General features: G+C 41.0%; 1 protein-coding gene across 2 annotated transcripts in view; it reads right to left on the bottom strand.

Moving 5' to 3' along the window:
- Positions 1–19074, bottom strand: part of LOC143960888 (tumor necrosis factor receptor superfamily member 6-like) — a 60512-nt gene that overhangs the window by 12780 nt on the left and 28658 nt on the right. For both annotated transcript variants that reach the window (XM_077469876.1, XM_077469875.1), the window contains exons 3-5: positions 18885–19013; positions 15162–15276; positions 724–812 (exon numbers count right to left, since the gene is read on the bottom strand). In XM_077469876.1, the coding sequence (XP_077326002.1) occupies positions 724–812; positions 15162–15276; positions 18885–19013 (333 nt within the window). The remainder of the gene's footprint in view (positions 1–723; positions 813–15161; positions 15277–18884; positions 19014–19074) is intronic.

The following is a 19074-nucleotide window of genomic DNA, read 5'->3' on the forward strand; positions in this document are numbered from 1 at the left end:
ATTCTTATTTCAATGCCAAGTGTCATTGTTCAATGTCACTGTCATTTTCTAACTTAGTGACAGGAGTCACCATCATAAATAGAAAGGGTATAGCGCCCCAGCAAAGACTTAACAATAAAGGAGACAATCATTTATTGACCACCTGGCAGAAGGTCTATCTGCTCCCTGCTCTACCCAAAACTAACATGTTAGTTTTGATACATTTTAACAGCATTCTTCCAAAATAAACACAACCTTTAAAAGAGAAGTATGGGAATCAATTTTTTTTAATCATACTTATCTAGCTGCATGCAGTATCTGTCCCCTGTCGGCTCTAACACTGAGAACCGAGAGAGCAAACGCTACCGATCACTCGGTTCTCACAGCTCCCTTAGAAGAGAGTCTCCCTGAGACTATCAGTCACCGGCTCTCTGCTCTGCCTCCCTGCTCTCACTGGAGCGCTGGGCTGTGGAGGGGGCGGGAGCGGCCGGCTCAGGATCTCAGCGGCTCCCTGAGAGGCTGAGCCGGGTGTTGGATCAGGCACGTGAGGGGATCCCAACTTCATCGTCACGATCTCGCCTGAGCCTGCACTGGCTCTGTGACGTCAGCAGACAGCGGACTCAGCCCGCTGTCTCCTGAAAACGGTCCACAAGAGAAGTACAGCCAAATAACCATGAGGATACATTATATGAGCACCTTAGAGGACAATGACGTAGCTCCAAGGGTAATACAGGGGGAACTTACCTCTTGTGCTAGTGGAAGAACTTGGAGGGGTGCACTCTCTATCCGATGTTGAATTACAGGGCGCCTTTACCACCTCATCTTCAGGGCAGCTAAAAAAAATAATTGGGTAGATGAGAATAAAAACAATTAGATGGAAGTCTGAAATAGATTTATATTAAGAATTTTAGACAATTCAGAGACAGAGACAGGTAAGAGCCCGTTCACACTGAGGCAGCACGACTTGCAGCGCGACTGCCTCAGGCGACCGGGATCCGACTTTAGCGGCGGCTTGTGAAATGACTTCTGTATAGATGTAAAGAAAGGTTACCCTCGCGCCACAGTAATTATAGAAAAAAGAAAAATACACAAACAAAAAAGATTATGGTTGCAGCAAAGCACCGACAGGGGTTCAAACCCTCCCCTGAGTGAGTAAAAGACAAATGTATGAAAGTGGTGTTGCGCTCCTTAAATAAATATAGCAGTAAATATGTGAAGTACACAATGTACAAAATTAAAAGTGAATATTCCTACAAACTATAAACGCATGAAAAAAAGGTGCATTCAGTAAAGTGCATACAAGTGCTCGGGTAGGTACATAATATATCCAAAGTGCACAGATTGCAGTGATAATAGAATCTGCAACGTGATTAAAAAACACTCAATAATCTAATATCAAAGGTGCAACAAGGAAAAAATACATATATGACAATAAAATCAAAAAAATAAATAAATTATATAAAGTATATTTCACAGTCCGCATTAGATCATGCACTGCAAAAAAATATATTAATCCACTCTATGTGCAAATATCTGGTAATCCCGTGAGTGAGAAAAAAATATATATAACAATAAAATTATAGACAGATTAATGTATTGTATAAAGTATATTCCACAGTCCGTATCGGATCATGCACTGAAAAAAGTCCACTCTGTGTGCAAATATCTGCTAATCCCGTGAGTGACTCTTTATTCCATAGGTGATAGCGTGCAAGGTGTCCACACACTGGTAGCAATGGCTACCTTACCTTACTGCTGTAAGGGAACAGCATATATCCTTTTGAGCAGGTGGTAGATGTAAACAACAATGGATGCCCCCCTCTCTCGGTCCTCAGTCAAAGGTAGCATATACATCCATAGGAGAAGAGAAAATGCTAATAGTGAAGTATGTAATGCAATCCGAACTTTATTTTTTAAAAAGGACACAGTCCAGGGTACTCACATTTAGCATAAACCATAAATGCAAAAAACTTTACACGAAGCGACAGCATCAAACGAACGAGCAGGTAGTGTGTACTACGAACGTCACTTCCGGTATCCTCCTAGTCCAATCCTACGCGTATCGTCACTTGGACATGTGACTTCATCAGGGAATAGATTGTAGGAGGACGCTGCCCCTTAAATACCGGGTATAGATCGCGGCCATTTTCTTGTAGCCCGCTAACTACTATAATAGCATTTGGATGGCAAACACCTTCGGCCATCTTGCTGTAGCCAGTATATTAAAAAAGGGGGTACGAACGCTATGGTCGTCGTTTCCCAATACGTATTATCAAGTAGGGGGAGAAAAAAGGTCCCTCACGTCACGATACACCTCATATAATTTACCACTAATTGCACTTTCGGAGAAACGAGCGTTCTAGTGGCCATCTTTCCGAAGCGCAAAACGCCTTGTCATGAGTCGTGGCGGCCATCTTCCCATAGTTCAAAGGACAGTGAAGTAAACCGCTAGCTATACTCATAACAACAGACGGAACAGAATATAGGCTACAGACGTACATCCCATTACTACTTCAATGGCCTAATAAAGTACATTAAATGGAAGTAAACCCTTCCAAACAACTTTGACCTACAGGTAAGCCTAGATTAAGGCTTACCTGTAGGTCCAAGTAATATCTCCTAAACCTATATGGTTTAGGAGATATTTGCCCGAAAATGGGCACCGCTGTCTACGGCGCATGCGCCGTAGACAGCGGCGCGCAGGCGCACTAAATGCGGCAAGTCCAAGAATGGATTTGCCAAATTTGTCTACTCCCGTGCGCATGCGCGGGAGTGACGTCATCGCGGCTCCGGCGAATGGCAGCGTCGGAGCTCCGAGACGCGACTCCCGTGCGCATGCGCGGGAGTGACGTCATCGCGGCTTCTCCGCTGTCATTCGTCGGAGCTGCGAGAGACGCCACAACCAAGATGGATGCGGCGGACTACAGGTGACAGCGGCGACTTCGCTGGCTCCTGTGTCAGGTAAGTGACACATAATGAGCTACTATGCGATGCATAGTAGTCCATTATGCTTTACCTTTGCAGGGAAAAAAAGAGGAAGTAACACCCATCAGGGTTTACTTCCTCTTTATATAGCCACAGAAATATCTATATGGTTACAATAATAGAGCCTTGCTCCATAGTGCTTATGGCTTTTGAGCACTCACGGCTAAAAACAAACAACAAAACAATAGCAACTACGGCCAAACTGCCAAGGATAATATATTACACTAAGGTTAAAACATTATAAAATAGCAGTGGCGCTGGGTTATGTACACATATGTAGCTATTGGGGTCACCCTTATTAAAAGGGGGAAATATAAAATGATAACATAAAATTGAGATACAGAAAAAGTAAAAAGTTAAAATTAAAATTAGAGCATATATTTAATCACAAAGCTAACCAGAGAGTTTTAATTTAAATCTTTTAAAAAATACCCAAAAGACCATATCTAAAACCTATCGTCCATCAATAAACAGGGGATTATAGACCTAGAGTAGGTTAAAGTATTATACTAAGGAACCTACCCTAATTTAAGATAGTAATAACAGTATCAATAAAATCAATCATAATTGCAACAGGGGTTCCAAACACAGACTAGATAAAAATATATATATATTGAGCCTTATCCTGATGTAGGGTGGTGATATCAATATTCAACATCAATTCAGTATAATTACTAGAGGGGAGTTAGCCCAGACCGGAAGAGATATTCTACCTCAAAGGAGGAGATGGGAGAGTGGCTTAATGATACGAAAAAAATTCCGAAAAAAATTATTTCCTGGTGGATACCGGAAGAGAGGTCAGACAGTACCCACTATAACATAGTATCACAAGCTTAAGGATTATTAAAAACGTATTAAAAAATTATTAAAAGATTATTAAGAATATATATCACAGGGTAGACCCCTAAGGATATTAAAATTACTAAAAAATTACTAAAAATCGCTAATGAAACAGTTAAGATCGAAGTCAACATTCAGGCCCTGAGGTACAAAGGTGTCTAACGTGAATATCCACTTGGATTCTAATTGGCTGAGTGTTCTAACCTTGTGACCTCCCCGCCAGTGCTTCTTATAGGGCTCAATTCCCCAAAACGTGAGGTGGGTTGGGTCTTTATTATGATGTGTGCAGAAATGCCTTGATACACTATGTTTATCGAACCCATTAATAATATTCTTAACATGTTCTTTTATTCGCACTCTTAGGGGTCTCTTAGTGCGGCCTATATACTGTAGGCCACAGCTACACTGTAAAGCATACACAGCGCCTTCTGTGTTACAGCATATGAAGTCTTTCACCTTATAGGAGTTCCCTGTACTTGTAGATTGAAAAATGAACTTCTTTTCAGGTGGAGATCTCGTTCTCTTACATGCGTAACACCGCTTACAAGGGAAGAAGCCTTTTCCCGTAAAAAAGGTCAGCCCATTGAATGGTGGATCGGGGATATTTTTTACAACCTTATCTCTTAGAGTTGGCGCCCTCTTGTACACAAATTTAGGACATCGCGGCAATACATCTTTCAAATGCACATCTAAACATAGAATGTGCCAATGTCTCCTAACGATCTTTTCAAACTTCTTGTGTTGTGCATTATAGTTCAAAACAAGGGGCACCTTATTATCTCCTGCCTTCACAGTTTGTTTATCTCTAATAAGATCTATCCTATTCAGTCTTTCAACTTCCGTGATCTTTATTTCAATCTCTTCTTTCTTATAGCCTTTGTTCATAAATCTCTCTCCCATCCTTTTAGCTTGTGTCCGGTAGTCTTCCGTATCTGTACAGTTTCTTCTCAGACGCATGAATTGACCTTTAGGTATGTTACATAGCCAGTTGCGGTGGTGACAGCTTTCTACTGGTAGATAACTATTCCTATCCACATTTTTAAAGTGCGTCTTAGTGCGTAGTCTGTCATTTTCTTGTACAATCTCCAAATCCAGGAAGGATATGGATTTACTATTGACTTGCCATGATAGGCTAATATTCCTATCGTTTAGATTCAGGTTTTCAAGAAATGAGACTAAACTATTGGTATCTCCCTTCCAGAATATAATAATATCATCAATGTACCTTTTAAATAGTATCAATTCTTCAGGTCTATCATGGTAAATAGCTTCCTCTTCCCATTGGGCCATAAATAAACATGCCACACTCGGCGCAAACTTAGCGCCCATCGCTACTCCAGTGATTTGATGGTAATACTCTCTATCATACCAGAAATAGCTATTTTTTAAACAAAAGTCTAGACACTTGACAAGATATTTGCGTTGGGGACATGGTAGGGTACTATACTTTCTTAAGCCCCATTTTACAGCTTCACAAGCTTGATGGTGTTTTATTATTGTGTATAAAGACGAAACATCGGCTGATGCCATACTCCATGGTCCTTCTTTTTCCGAGAGGTCTTCTATATTTTGCAGTATTTGTTTAGTGTCCCTTAGGTAGGATCTTGTTTGTTTAACTACCGGTTGTAGGTACCTATCTATATATTCGCCCATTCTTGAAATTAGGGAATCAATCCCATTAACTATGGGTCTGGGGGGAGGGTTTGTTTTATCTTTGTGTATCTTAGGTAATGAGTAGATAATCGGGGTCCTACATGCCTCCGGAATTAAGTACTTCGCTTCCTTTTTATTCAGGATGCTTCTCTTCAGCCCTAGGTGTACTACCTGCTCCAATTCCTTTCTACATTTGAAGACAGGATTCCTTGGTAGCTTTGTGTATGTGGTACTATCTTCCAGTAACTTTTTCATACTCTCCTTATATTGGGCTTTTGAAAGAATTACAATACCCCCTCCCTTATCTGCCGGACGAATTACAATATCTTTCCTCTTTGTCAGCTTCATAATGCCATTCTTAATAAACTTCGGTTCATCCTTTTTCCTAATTTTCAGATCTTTCAAATCTTCTATAACTGCTTTTTTAAACACCTCAATATGCTTGTTATTCGAAACAGGTGGGTTGAAAACCGATTTGTTCCTCAGATCACTATGTATAGTACCTCCGTCTTCTACTGGTACCTGCTTTTTACATGGATTGCTAGCTAGGTATTTTTTGATATTTAATGTCCTAACGTATTTCTGTATACCCACATAGGTCTCAAATTTGTCTAGATTTTTTGTAGGGGCATATTTCAGCCCTTTGTCTAGCACACCCAGTTCTTCTTGGGACAGGGGTAAGCCACTGATGTTGAAAATCCCTTCACCTTTTATTCTCTTCTTGGCCTGTATGCGTTTTCCGGCCCTCTTTCCTCTCCTCTTAATGGACTTCTTCTTCGTTCTCTTTGATCGTTCGGATATCTCTGAGGTTGATTTTCCATACCTCTCCCTAAAAAAGGCCTATTAGGGTAAGAGTCCTGATATTGATTTTGAGTTCTGCCATCCCTATCTTCATCATAATCTCTCAATGGAGCATATTGATTATATGTTGGTATTGGGTATTGCTCATACTGGTAATCACGGGGTGGGCCCCAGTTTCCCCTATGTCCATTCCCATAGTTATATGCTGGGCTCCTTCCATATTGTCCGTGTGCACCTAATGGTGGGCCTCTTTTATCTCTTTGGTCGTAGGGTGGTCTATTATTATTCCCATTATGCGCCCTTTTATTTTTCCAAAAAGGTTTCTTTCCTCCATTATGTGGAGTATGATTGGGGTAGGGTGGCCTCCTATCGGTTTTGTATGGAGTGGAATAGTTGTGGTCATTATTTCTTTCATTTTCCCTTGGTTGCCTCATAGGCTCATTGGCATCCCTATTCTGTGGTTGGTACACTTGTGGTCTTTGTTGGGTATTTTCTGGTTGTGAAGAGAGAACCACACAACCAGAAAATACCCAACAAAGACCACAAGTGTACCAACCACAGAATAGGGATGCCAATGAGCCTATGAGGCAACCAAGGGAAAATGAAAGAAATAATGACCACAACTATTCCACTCCATACAAAACCGATAGGAGGCCACCCTACCCCAATCATACTCCACATAATGGAGGAAAGAAACCTTTTTGGAAAAATAAAAGGGCGCATAATGGGAATAATAATAGACCACCCTACGACCAAAGAGATAAAAGAGGCCCACCATTAGGTGCACACGGACAATATGGAAGGAGCCCAGCATATAACTATGGGAATGGACATAGGGGAAACTGGGGCCCACCCCGTGATTACCAGTATGAGCAATACCCAATACCAACATATAATCAATATGCTCCATTGAGAGATTATGATGAAGATAGGGATGGCAGAACTCAAAATCAATATCAGGACTCTTACCCTAATAGGCCTTTTTTAGGGAGAGGTATGGAAAATCAACCTCAGAGATATCCGAACGATCAAAGAGACCGAAGAAGAAGTCCATTAAGAGGAGAGGAAAGAGGGCCGGAAAACGCATACAGGCCAAGAAGAGAATAAAAGGTGAAGGGATTTTCAACATCAGTGGCTTACCCCTGTCCCAAGAAGAACTGGGTGTGCTAGACAAAGGGCTGAAATATGCCCCTACAAAAAATCTAGACAAATTTGAGACCTATGTGGGTATACAGAAATACGTTAGGACATTAAATATCAAAAAATACCTAGCTAGCAATCCATGTAAAAAGCAGGTACCAGTAGAAGACGGAGGTACTATACATAGTGATCTGAGGAACAAATCGGTTTTCAACCCACCTGTTTCGAATAACAAGCATATTGAGGTGTTTAAAAAAGCAGTTATAGAAGATTTGAAAGATCTGAAAATTAGGAAAAAGGATGAACCGAAGTTTATTAAGAATGGCATTATGAAGCTGACAAAGAGGAAAGATATTGTAATTCGTCCGGCAGATAAGGGAGGGGGTATTGTAATTCTTTCAAAAGCCCAATATAAGGAGAGTATGAAAAAGTTACTGGAAGATAGTACCACATACACAAAGCTACCAAGGAATCCTGTCTTCAAATGTAGAAAGGAATTGGAGCAGGTAGTACACCTAGGGCTGAAGAGAAGCATCCTGAATAAAAAGGAAGCGAAGTACTTAATTCCGGAGGCATGTAGGACCCCGATTATCTACTCATTACCTAAGATACACAAAGATAAAACAAACCCTCCCCCCAGACCCATAGTTAATGGGATTGATTCCCTAATTTCAAGAATGGGCGAATATATAGATAGGTACCTACAACCGGTAGTTAAACAAACAAGATCCTACCTAAGGGACACTAAACAAATACTGCAAAATATAGAAGACCTCTCGGAAAAAGAAGGACCATGGAGTATGGCATCAGCCGATGTTTCGTCTTTATACACAATAATAAAACACCATCAAGCTTGTGAAGCTGTAAAATGGGGCTTAAGAAAGTATAGTACCCTACCATGTCCCCAACGCAAATATCTTGTCAAGTGTCTAGACTTTTGTTTAAAAAATAGCTATTTCTGGTATGATAGAGAGTATTACCATCAAATCACTGGAGTAGCGATGGGCGCTAAGTTTGCGCCGAGTGTGGCATGTTTATTTATGGCCCAATGGGAAGAGGAAGCTATTTACCATGATAGACCTGAAGAATTGATACTATTTAAAAGGTACATTGATGATATTATTATATTCTGGAAGGGAGATACCAATAGTTTAGTCTCATTTCTTGAAAACCTGAATCTAAACGATAGGAATATTAGCCTATCATGGCAAGTCAATAGTAAATCCATATCCTTCCTGGATTTGGAGATTGTACAAGAAAATGACAGACTACGCACTAAGACGCACTTTAAAAATGTGGATAGGAATAGTTATCTACCAGTAGAAAGCTGTCACCACCGCAACTGGCTATGTAACATACCTAAAGGTCAATTCATGCGTCTGAGAAGAAACTGTACAGATACGGAAGACTACCGGACACAAGCTAAAAGGATGGGAGAGAGATTTATGAACAAAGGCTATAAGAAAGAAGAGATTGAAATAAAGATCACGGAAGTTGAAAGACTGAATATGATAGATCTTATTAGAGATAAACAAACTGTGAAGGCAGGAGATAATAAGGTGCCCCTTGTTTTGAACTATAATGCACAACACAAGAAGTTTGAAAAGATCGTTAGGAGACATTGGCACATTCTATGTTTAGATGTGCATTTGAAAGATGTATTGCCGCGATGTCCTAAATTTGTGTACAAGAGGGCGCCAACTCTAAGAGATAAGGTTGTAAAAAATATCCCCGATCCACCATTCAATGGGCTGACCTTTTTTACGGGAAAAGGCTTCTTCCCTTGTAAGCGGTGTTACGCATGTAAGAGAATGAGATCTCCACCTGAAAAGAAGTTCATTTTTCAATCTACAAGTACAGGGAACTCCTATAAGGTGAAAGACTTCATATGCTGTAACACAGAAGGCGCTGTGTATGCTTTACAGTGTAGCTGTGGCCTACAGTATATAGGCCGCACTAAGAGACCCCTAAGAGTGCGAATAAAAGAACATGTTAAGAATATTATCAATGGGTTCGATAAACATAGTGTATCAAGGCATTTCTGCACACATCATAATAAAGACCCAACCCACCTCACGTTTTGGGGAATTGAGCCCTATAAGAAGCACTGGCGGGGAGGTCACAAGGTTAGAACACTCAGCCAATTAGAATCCAAGTGGATATTCACGTTAGACACCTTTGTACCTCAGGGCCTGAATGTTGACTTCGATCTTAACTGTTTCATTAGCGATTTTTAGTAATTTTTTAGTAATTTTAATATCCTTAGGGGTCTACCCTGTGATATATATTCTTAATAATCTTTTAATAATTTTTTAATAAGTTTTTAATAATCCTTAAGTTTGTGATACTATGTTACAGTGGGTACTGTCTGACCTCTCTTCCGGTATCCACCAGGAAATAATTTTTTTCGGAATTTTTTTCGTATCATTAAGCCACTCTCCCATCTCCTCCTTTGAGGTAGAATATCTCTTCCGGTCTGGGCTAACTCCCCTCTAGTAATTATACTGAATTGATGTTGAATATTGATATCACCACCCTACATCAGGATAAGGCTCAATATATATATATTTTTATCTAGTCTGTGTTTGGAACCCCTGTTGCAATTATGATTGATTTTATTGATACTGTTATTACTATCTTAAATTAGGGTAGGTTCCTTAGTATAATATTTTAACCTACTCTAGGTCTATAATCCCCTGTTTATTGATGGACGATAGGTTTTAGATATGGTCTTTTGGGTATTTTTTAAAAGATTTAAATTAAACCTCTCTGGTTAGCTTTGTGATTAAATATATGCTCTAATTTTAATTTTAACTTTTTACTTTTTCTGTATCTCAATTTTATGTTATCATTTTATATTTCCCCCTTTTAATAAGGGTGACCCCAATAGCTACATATGTGTACATAACCCAGCGCCACTGCTATTTTATAATGTTTTAACCTTAGTGTAATATATTATCCTTGGCAGTTTGGCCGTAGTTGCTATTGTTTTGTTGTTTGTTTTTAGCCGTGAGTGCTCAAAAGCCATAAGCACTATGGAGCAAGGCTCTATTATTGTAACCATATAGATATTTCTGTGGCTATATAATGTACTTTATTAGGCCATTGAAGTAGTAATGGGATGTACGTCCGATAGCCTATATTCTGTTCCGTCTGTTGTTATGAGTATAGCTAGCGGTTTACTTCACTGTCCTTTGAACTATGGGAAGATGGCCGCCACGACTCATGACAAGGCGTTTTGCGCTTCGGAAAGATGGCCACTAGAACGCTCGTTTCTCCGAAAGTGCAATTAGTGGTAAATTATATGAGGTGTATCGTGACGTGAGGGACCTTTTTTCTCCCCCTACTTGATAATACGTATTGGGAAACGACGACCATAGCGTTCGTACCCCCTTTTTTAATATACTGGCTACAGCAAGATGGCCGAAGGTGTTTGCCATCCAAATGCTATTATAGTAGTTAGCGGGCTACAAGAAAATGGCCGCGATCTATACCCGGTATTTAAGGGGCAGCGTCCTCCTACAATCTATTCCCTGATGAAGTCACATGTCCAAGTGACGATACGCGTAGGATTGGACTAGGAGGATACCGGAAGTGACGTTCGTAGTACACACTACCTGCTCGTTCGTTTGATGCTGTCGCTTCGTGTAAAGTTTTTTGCATTTATGGTTTATGCTAAATGTGAGTACCCTGGACTGTGTCCTTTTTAAAAAATAAAGTTCGGATTGCATTACATACTTCACTATTAGCATTTTCTCTTCTCCTATGGATGTATATGCTACCTTTGACTGAGGACCGAGAGAGGGGGGCATCCATTGTTGTTTACATCTACCACCTGCTCAAAAGGATATATGCTGTTCCCTTACAGCAGTAAGGTAAGGTAGCCATTGCTACCAGTGTGTGGACACCTTGCACGCTATCACCTATGGAATAAAGAGTCACTCACGGGATTAGCAGATATTTGCACACAGAGTGGACTTTTTTCAGTGCATGATCCGATACGGACTGTGGAATATACTTTATACAATACATTAATCTGTCTATAATTTTATTGTTATATATATTTTTTTCTCACTCACGGGATTACCAGATATTTGCACATAGAGTGGATTAATATATTTTTTTGCAGTGCATGATCTAATGCGGACTGTGAAATATACTTTATATAATTTATTTATTTTTTTGATTTTATTGTCATATATGTATTTTTTCCTTGTTGCACCTTTGATATTAGATTATTGAGTGTTTTTTAATCACGTTGCAGATTCTATTATCACTGCAATCTGTGCACTTTGGATATATTATGTACCTACCCGAGCACTTGTATGCACTTTACTGAATGCACCTTTTTTTCATGCGTTTATAGTTTGTAGGAATATTCACTTTTAATTTTGTACATTGTGTACTTCACATATTTACTGCTATATTTATTTAAGGAGCGCAACACCACTTTCATACATTTGACTTCTGTATAGAAGTCAATGCAAGTCGCCCCAAAAGTCGTACAGGAACCTTTTTCTAAGTCGGAGCGACTTGAGTCGCTCCGATTAGAACGGTTCCATTGCATAGAGCAGGATGCGACTTGTCAGGCGGCTAAGTCGCCTGACGGGTCGCCCCTGTGTGAACCGGCCCTCAATGTACTAAGAATGTATCTAAAACCAAAAAGATTTTGTTTTTAGTTTTGGATTTAGTAGTGAGGGGTTAAAACCCTGGTCATGTTTGTAGATCTGTCTGTGTCCCTATTATGGAGAGTTACTCTTTCAATTTGCCCTGATGACCACTGGACCTGAAAGCATTGAAGAAATGCAAAAACTTGAGCTGTCACCAGAAGAGGAACAGAGAGGAAATCCCAACCGGGACACTTGTTCCTCTCATAACTATCTAACATGGACCTTTGACACTTTGGAGAGATTTGCTCTCACTTCCTGTTGTATCTACAGGAAGTGCCCACCAATGGAACACAGAGGGCAAAAAAATAAATAAAAAAAAATCTGACTGGTTTTAAACCATTCCCTAATTTATTCAAAATGAAAAAAGTTAAAATGGACACAGACACCACTCTCAATTTGACATCCATGTGGGTGCAGATGCATGTGTGTGTCTTTGAACACACTGTGTGTTTGGGAACCAGCACCTGCACGCACACGGATGTCAAATTGGGAGCACCAGCTGTGCAACCAGCCTTACAGTGGTTGCAAGTACATATACACCTCCACACATATCAGTGTTAGGGTTGCACTGATACCACTTTTTTAAGACTACAGCACTGAGTACAAGCACTGATACTTTTTTTTCAAATACTCGCCGATACCGGTTACCAATACTTTTTTTATGTCATGTGATAGTGGCACTTATACGCAGCACTGATGTGCATCAGATGAGGCGTAGAGTAGACTGTCAGTATTTTTTTTTTTTTTTACAAATTTTATTTTTTTACAATGCTTTTTTTTTTTGGGTGGAGGAGGGAGTGTCAGTGTTTTGTTTAATTATTTGTATTATTTTTATTAATTTTACTTTAAAATGTTTAAGTTGTTTCAGTTTTTTTTTTTTTTTTTATTCAACCCTGTTGGGAGGAGGGCTTTGATGAGATGTCAGGGGTTTAGGCATCTCCCCTTTGAGACATGGAAGAGGACTGAGGATAGAGATTCCCCAGTCCCTTTCTCAGCAGCCTCAGCTGCACTAAACATTAATGGACAGGAGACAGGGGCTCCTCTCTCCATTCATAAACTGAAGCATCGTAAACACAGTTTATGTTGCTCAGTTATGTGAATGGATAGAGTCAGTGATCATTGACTCTGTTTATTCAGAAAAGGAAGGAGCCAGTAAATTACATATTTACCGGCAACTTCCTTCTGCTCGCTATCCTGAAAGATATGGGACGGGGGGCGGAGGAGGAGGGGGGGACCAGAGGAGGACAGGAGGAGCACAGAGGAGGCCACAGAGGGGAGCTGGAGGAGGATAGAGGGGACATTCGGGAGCAATCAGTGCAGCGATGGGGGGAGGAGGGTACAAGCACCGATCTCCCTGTGTGGCTTTCAATAAAGCGTGGAGGGGAGAGGAGGAGAATCGGCTGTCCGCTGCTTTATTGAAAGCCACACAGGGGGATCGGTGATTATAACTTTCCCTGCCGCCGCACTAAACTTACTAGTATCAGTATTGGTGCAGCCCTAATCAGTGGTACCAGAAAATTTTAAATAGTTTTACTAATGTAAATTAATGTACTTTAACAAAACCACACTTAAAAAAAAAAAAACCTGCAAGACAATGGCATCTTGTGCTAGTATGCATCACATATAAGCACCTTATAAAATACTTACATTAGAATGAAGCCCTCCAGCGATGAGCTGTCACCGCTGACAGGGCTTCCATCTTCACCCGGTCTTCCTTCTGGGTTTGAGTGCTCCAGCTGTCTGATTGGCCGAGTCATGTCACAGCCGCGGCATGGAGCTCTGAAGGAATGGCAAAGGTATGCCATCCCTTCAGAGCGCATGCACCGGTGACCTCACCGGCTGCATACAGAATATCTCCTAAACAGTGCAAGTTTAGGAGGTATTCGATGTGCCTACAGGTAAGCTTATAATAAGGCACAAGTCAAAGAGATGACTTTACTACCACTTTAACTTTAAACTGATGAGTAGTAATCAGGCATGTACTGGCCATCGGGACTACCGGGAGTTTCCCGGTGGGCCGATGGCTCAGTGGGCCGGTTTCAGTGACAGAGGAGGAGAGAGATACACAGTGCCAAGTGTAGCATTAAAACAACTTTTATTCCACTAAAAGAATGTTACTGACAAAGGGAGTAGGGTGAAAGGCATTAAGACACTGTGCAAGAGTCCAGGCTTATCATCAGTCTTCCTGGTGGCGGTGGAACGCATGATGGGGCGGACATGATGTCAGCAGCCGGAAATGTGGCCCAAAGAAGGAGCGCATCCCACGGCTTGCATAATTTCCAGCTGATAACATCACGTCCGCCCCATTGTGCGTTCTACCGCCACCAGGAAGTAGAAGAACACACCGGTACTCTGCATCTACTGGCACGATAGGTGGGTCCTAATTCAGATTGATAAGCCTGGACACTTGCACAGTGTCTTAACGCCTTTCACTCTACTCTTTGTCAGTAACGTTCAACACACTGCAGCTGCTGACAAGAGACACGGCAAGTGACGCGCTGCATCTGGTGGCAAGTGACACGCTGCATCTAGTGGCAGGCAAAGGTGGCAAGTGACATGCTGCATCTGGTGGCAGGCAAAGGTGGCAAGTGATACACTCAGGGCTCCCATGAATTCTGCATTATGGTGAGTTGAGCTATTTCATTTTATATGACAATGTAATAATAGAAATAATGCACTTCAATCATCCTAACACCATATCAACCATGGTGCCACGATGATTGAAGCGCCAACATCAGGTGTTTTGAGTAAAGTGGGTCGGTCTGGATGAGGTCCAGGGCCAAATTTTTGACCCAGTCCAGGTAGTAATGTTCAAATTCGTCACCTATTTTAAACCCAGGTGCATTTTTTTTTCTCATTTATTCAAGCTAATGTCCAGCAAAAATCTGCATAACCAGTTGCAACATATATCAGGCAGCTGTTTTACCAGCCAAGAGATTTGTATTTCTCTGCATTACAAAGCTTTGGCTGATTAAGAGTATGCAGACAAACTCTGCAGTGCGGTTGTTCTTGTACTCCATCCACATCGTTGCACACTGTATCGACTGTCACCTTGTAGAGAATTGTCTGATGTATAACACAATGACAACTTACCTGCCTGTGCAGGGCATGCATATCTCACATGGCTGGTCTGAAGGACAGAAGGTTCCCTTCTTGCATTGGCAGACAGTGTTCTTATTGATGAAACAGTGGGAGACTTCTTCCTGATCTGTAATGACACAAAGATAAAGTACATTGAGGGTTCATATGTACTAGAGCGTACCTGTGAGCATACCTGGGATCGTTTTCTCTGGATTTACAATATAGCATACTTGTGTTTATAGGCTCAGTACCTCACAAAAGTGAGTAAACCCCTCACTTTTTTGTAAATATTTTATTCTATCTTTTCATGTGACAACACTGAAGAAATGACACATTGCTACAATGTAAAGTAGTGAGTGTACAGCTTGTATAACAGTGTAAATTTTCTGTCCCCTCAAAATAACACTCAGCCATTAATGTCCAAACTGCTGGCAACAAAAATGAGTACACCCCCTAAGTGAAAATCTCCAAATTGGGCCCAGTTCGTCATTTTTCCTCCCTGGTGTCATGTGACTCAGTGTAACACACGCAAGTGTGTTAAATTTGGTTTTATCGCTCTCACTCTCTCATACTGGTCACTGGAAGTTCAAAATGGCATCTTATGGCAAACAACTCTCTAAGGATCTGAAAAAAAGAATTGTTGCTCTACATAAAGATGGCCTAGGCTATAAGAAGATTGCCAAGACCCTGAAACTGAGCTGCAACATGGTGGTCAAGACTATACAGTGGTTTAACATGACAGGTTCCACTTAGAACAGGCCTCGCCATGGTCGACCAAAGAAGTTGAGTGCACATACTCAGTGTCATATCCATAGTTTGTCTTTGGGAAATAAACGTATTAGTGCTCCAGCACTGCTGCAGAGGTTGAAGGGGTGGGGGGGTCAGCCTGTCAGTGCTCAGACCATATGACACACGCTGCATCAAATTGGTCTACATGGCTGTCATCCCAGAAGGAAGATGATGCACAAGAAAGCCCAAAAACTATTTGCTGAGGACAAGCAGACTAAGGACATGGATTACTGGAACCATGTCCTTTAGTCTGATGAGGCCAAGATAAACTTATTTGGTTCAGATGGTGTCAAGCGTATGTGGTGGCAACCAGGTGAGGAGTACAAAGACAAGCGTGTCTTGGCTACAGTCAAGCATGGTGGTGTGAGTGTCATGGACTGGGGCTGCATGAGTGATGCCAGCACTGGGGAGCTACAGTTCATTGAGGGAACCATGAATGCCAACATGTACTGTGACATACTGAAGCAGAGCATGGTCCCCTCTCTTTGGAGACTGGGCCACAGGGCAATATTCCAACACAATGACCCTAAACACCTCCAAGACGACCACTGCCTTGCTAAAGAAGCTGAGGGTAAAGGTGATGGACTGGCCAAGCATGTCTCCAGACCTAAACCCTATTGACCATCTGTGGGGCATCCTTAAATGGAAGGTGGATTAGTGCAAGGTCTCTAACATCCATCAGCTCTGAGATGTCATCATGGAGGATTGGAAGAGGACTCCAGTGGCAACCTGTGTAGATCTGGTGAACTCCATGCCCAAGAGGGTTAAGGCAGTGCTGGAAAATAATGGTGACCACACAAAATATTGACACTTTGGGCCCAATTTGGACATTTTGGACATTTTAACTTAGGGGTGTACTCACTTTTGTTGCCAGCGGTTTAGACATTAATAGCTGTATGTTGAGTTATTTTGAGGGGACAGCAAAATTTACACCATTATACAAACTGTACACTCACTACTTTACATTGTAGCAAAGTTTAATTTCTTCAGTGTTGTCACATGAAAAGATATAATAAAATATTTACAAAAAATGTGAGGGGTGTACTCACTTTTCTGAGATACTGTATATACAGCATACCTGTGTTCATAGTCTCAGCCCTGAATTACTTATAACATGCCTGTGTTCATAGACTCAGTCTTGATTTATATACAGCATATCTGTGTTCATAGATTCAGCCCTGACTTTTATATAGCATACCTGTGTTTAATTAGAAATTGCTGATTAATCAAAATGTCCTGGGTGTGGAGTTAATACAGTAATTTCAACTGTTGAAATTACTGTATTAGCTCCACACCCAGGCAAACAGAGGCGTCCATGTGAAAGGGGCCTAAAGGTAAGCTACACCAAAAACTGACACTGAATCAGCCATCACCATTATATGTTTTCTGGATTTGTTGACTCAGTTTCCAGTAGCTTCTGCTGTAATCTCTATCTCCATTCTCTCCTTTGAGGCCAAAATAAAGGTGTCACCCTCTTCCTGGTGGACTTCCAGCTATTGTTTACCCTACATCATCTATCAGAGAAGAGTGACACCATCACTTGGTTATGTAATATATAATAGTCATTGAGCCGTGACAAGCCTTGGCTGTGATTCAACATCTGGACATTACTGTGATCAAAGAAACCACAAGAGTTGGGTGGGATTGACCTTTAATTCATGAATCACAGAACAGGATAGTTATACATTAATAAAACCTAGAACACACAGGCCAAATGTCAGGCGGCATCAGCCAGTTGAATAGAAACGGTCCAACAGTCGGCCCGTGTGTACTGGCGTCGGTCCAACAGAAGCCTTTTGGCCTCATGGGAAAAAAAAGTAAATTATCAAAAATGAATTAAAAAAAAAAAAATCGCAATGTGCTTAAAATGAATGTCAGGGCATGCCAATGAACTGTTGTTTTGAGTGCATTAAGCCCTTAAAATATGTTGCTCATGTACTGATTTCCAGCTAACATCATCAGGGCATGTACACTGATTACACAGAAACATTGGCCTCATAGATGTATTATGGAGGCTTTTTAGAAGCCACAAATGAAGGGGAAACAGCACCTTTTCTATCAAAAACAGAAACCAAGCATGAGAACCTAATTATTGTTGTAGCTAAACATGAAATGTTCTGTCGTGCCCAAATTTCATTTTTAAGAAGGCACCAAGGATCAGTCCACATGAATGAACATTTGCCAGATTCAACTCCCATTATCTATGGTCCAGACAGTGATGGGACCACTCCATAGGATAATATACGTTCAATTTTATGGATTCTGTCCCTGGAAAAATGCTACTATTGAGAGCACTGCCAATGTGACATTAGACTAAGCATCATCTCAAGGTTCTGCGACTTTAACAGAAGCAGGAAGCTTATGGCCTTGTTCTCTATTCCTGGAATGTCTGAGAAGGCAAACTCTCTATAACAGCAGGACATTAAAGAGGAACTGCAGTCTGCTCACATTATTTGTAATAAAAACATCTTTGCCATTCTGAAGCTTCCCTCCAACCACTTTACATATTATTTTATATATACTGTGATTCTGTACTTGCCAAATATGCTGCAGAAATCTCCCTCCACTGAGTCTGGCTGCATCCATTTCAACAGTGGGCAGCTGAAGCTGCTGCCTGTTCACTTCCTGGATTTACACTGACACACAGAGGCCCTAGCTCTGCAACTCTCATTGGCCCTCTTATGACTTATCCCCCCTCCCTACCTTGCAAACTCTCATGAGAGAGAGAGAGAGATGTGCATGAGGTCATAAGCCTAGGCTTTTTACCAGTCAAGGAACAGGAAGTGTGCTGTATAAGGTATTTACTGGCAGAAAATATTTTTTTTACAAAGTTAAAAGAACAAAGGCAGAAGATTTAATAAATCAAAAAATGGAAAAAAATTACTGAAGTTCTGCTTTAATAATACCTGTTGCATTCAAATTTGTGTTTATAAGGAAGGTACTTACCATCACGGCATGTGTCGCATCTGAGGCACTCAGACAACCCTGACGCATATTGGCTGAAAGTACCTTCCTGGCAAATCTCACACGTTCCTCTTGTGTACTGCACAGTGCAATCTTCTTTGACATAAGTACCTTCAAAAGAAAAAAAGGTTCATCAACATTCTGATAAATTTATAAGAGCTGGTTGATTATG

This window comes from Lithobates pipiens, unplaced genomic scaffold, assembly GCF_037356315.1.
Source record: "Lithobates pipiens isolate NorthernLeopardFrog02 unplaced genomic scaffold, aLitPip1_a1.2 Scaffold_8, whole genome shotgun sequence".
Taxonomy (NCBI): domain Eukaryota; kingdom Metazoa; phylum Chordata; class Amphibia; order Anura; family Ranidae; genus Lithobates; species Lithobates pipiens.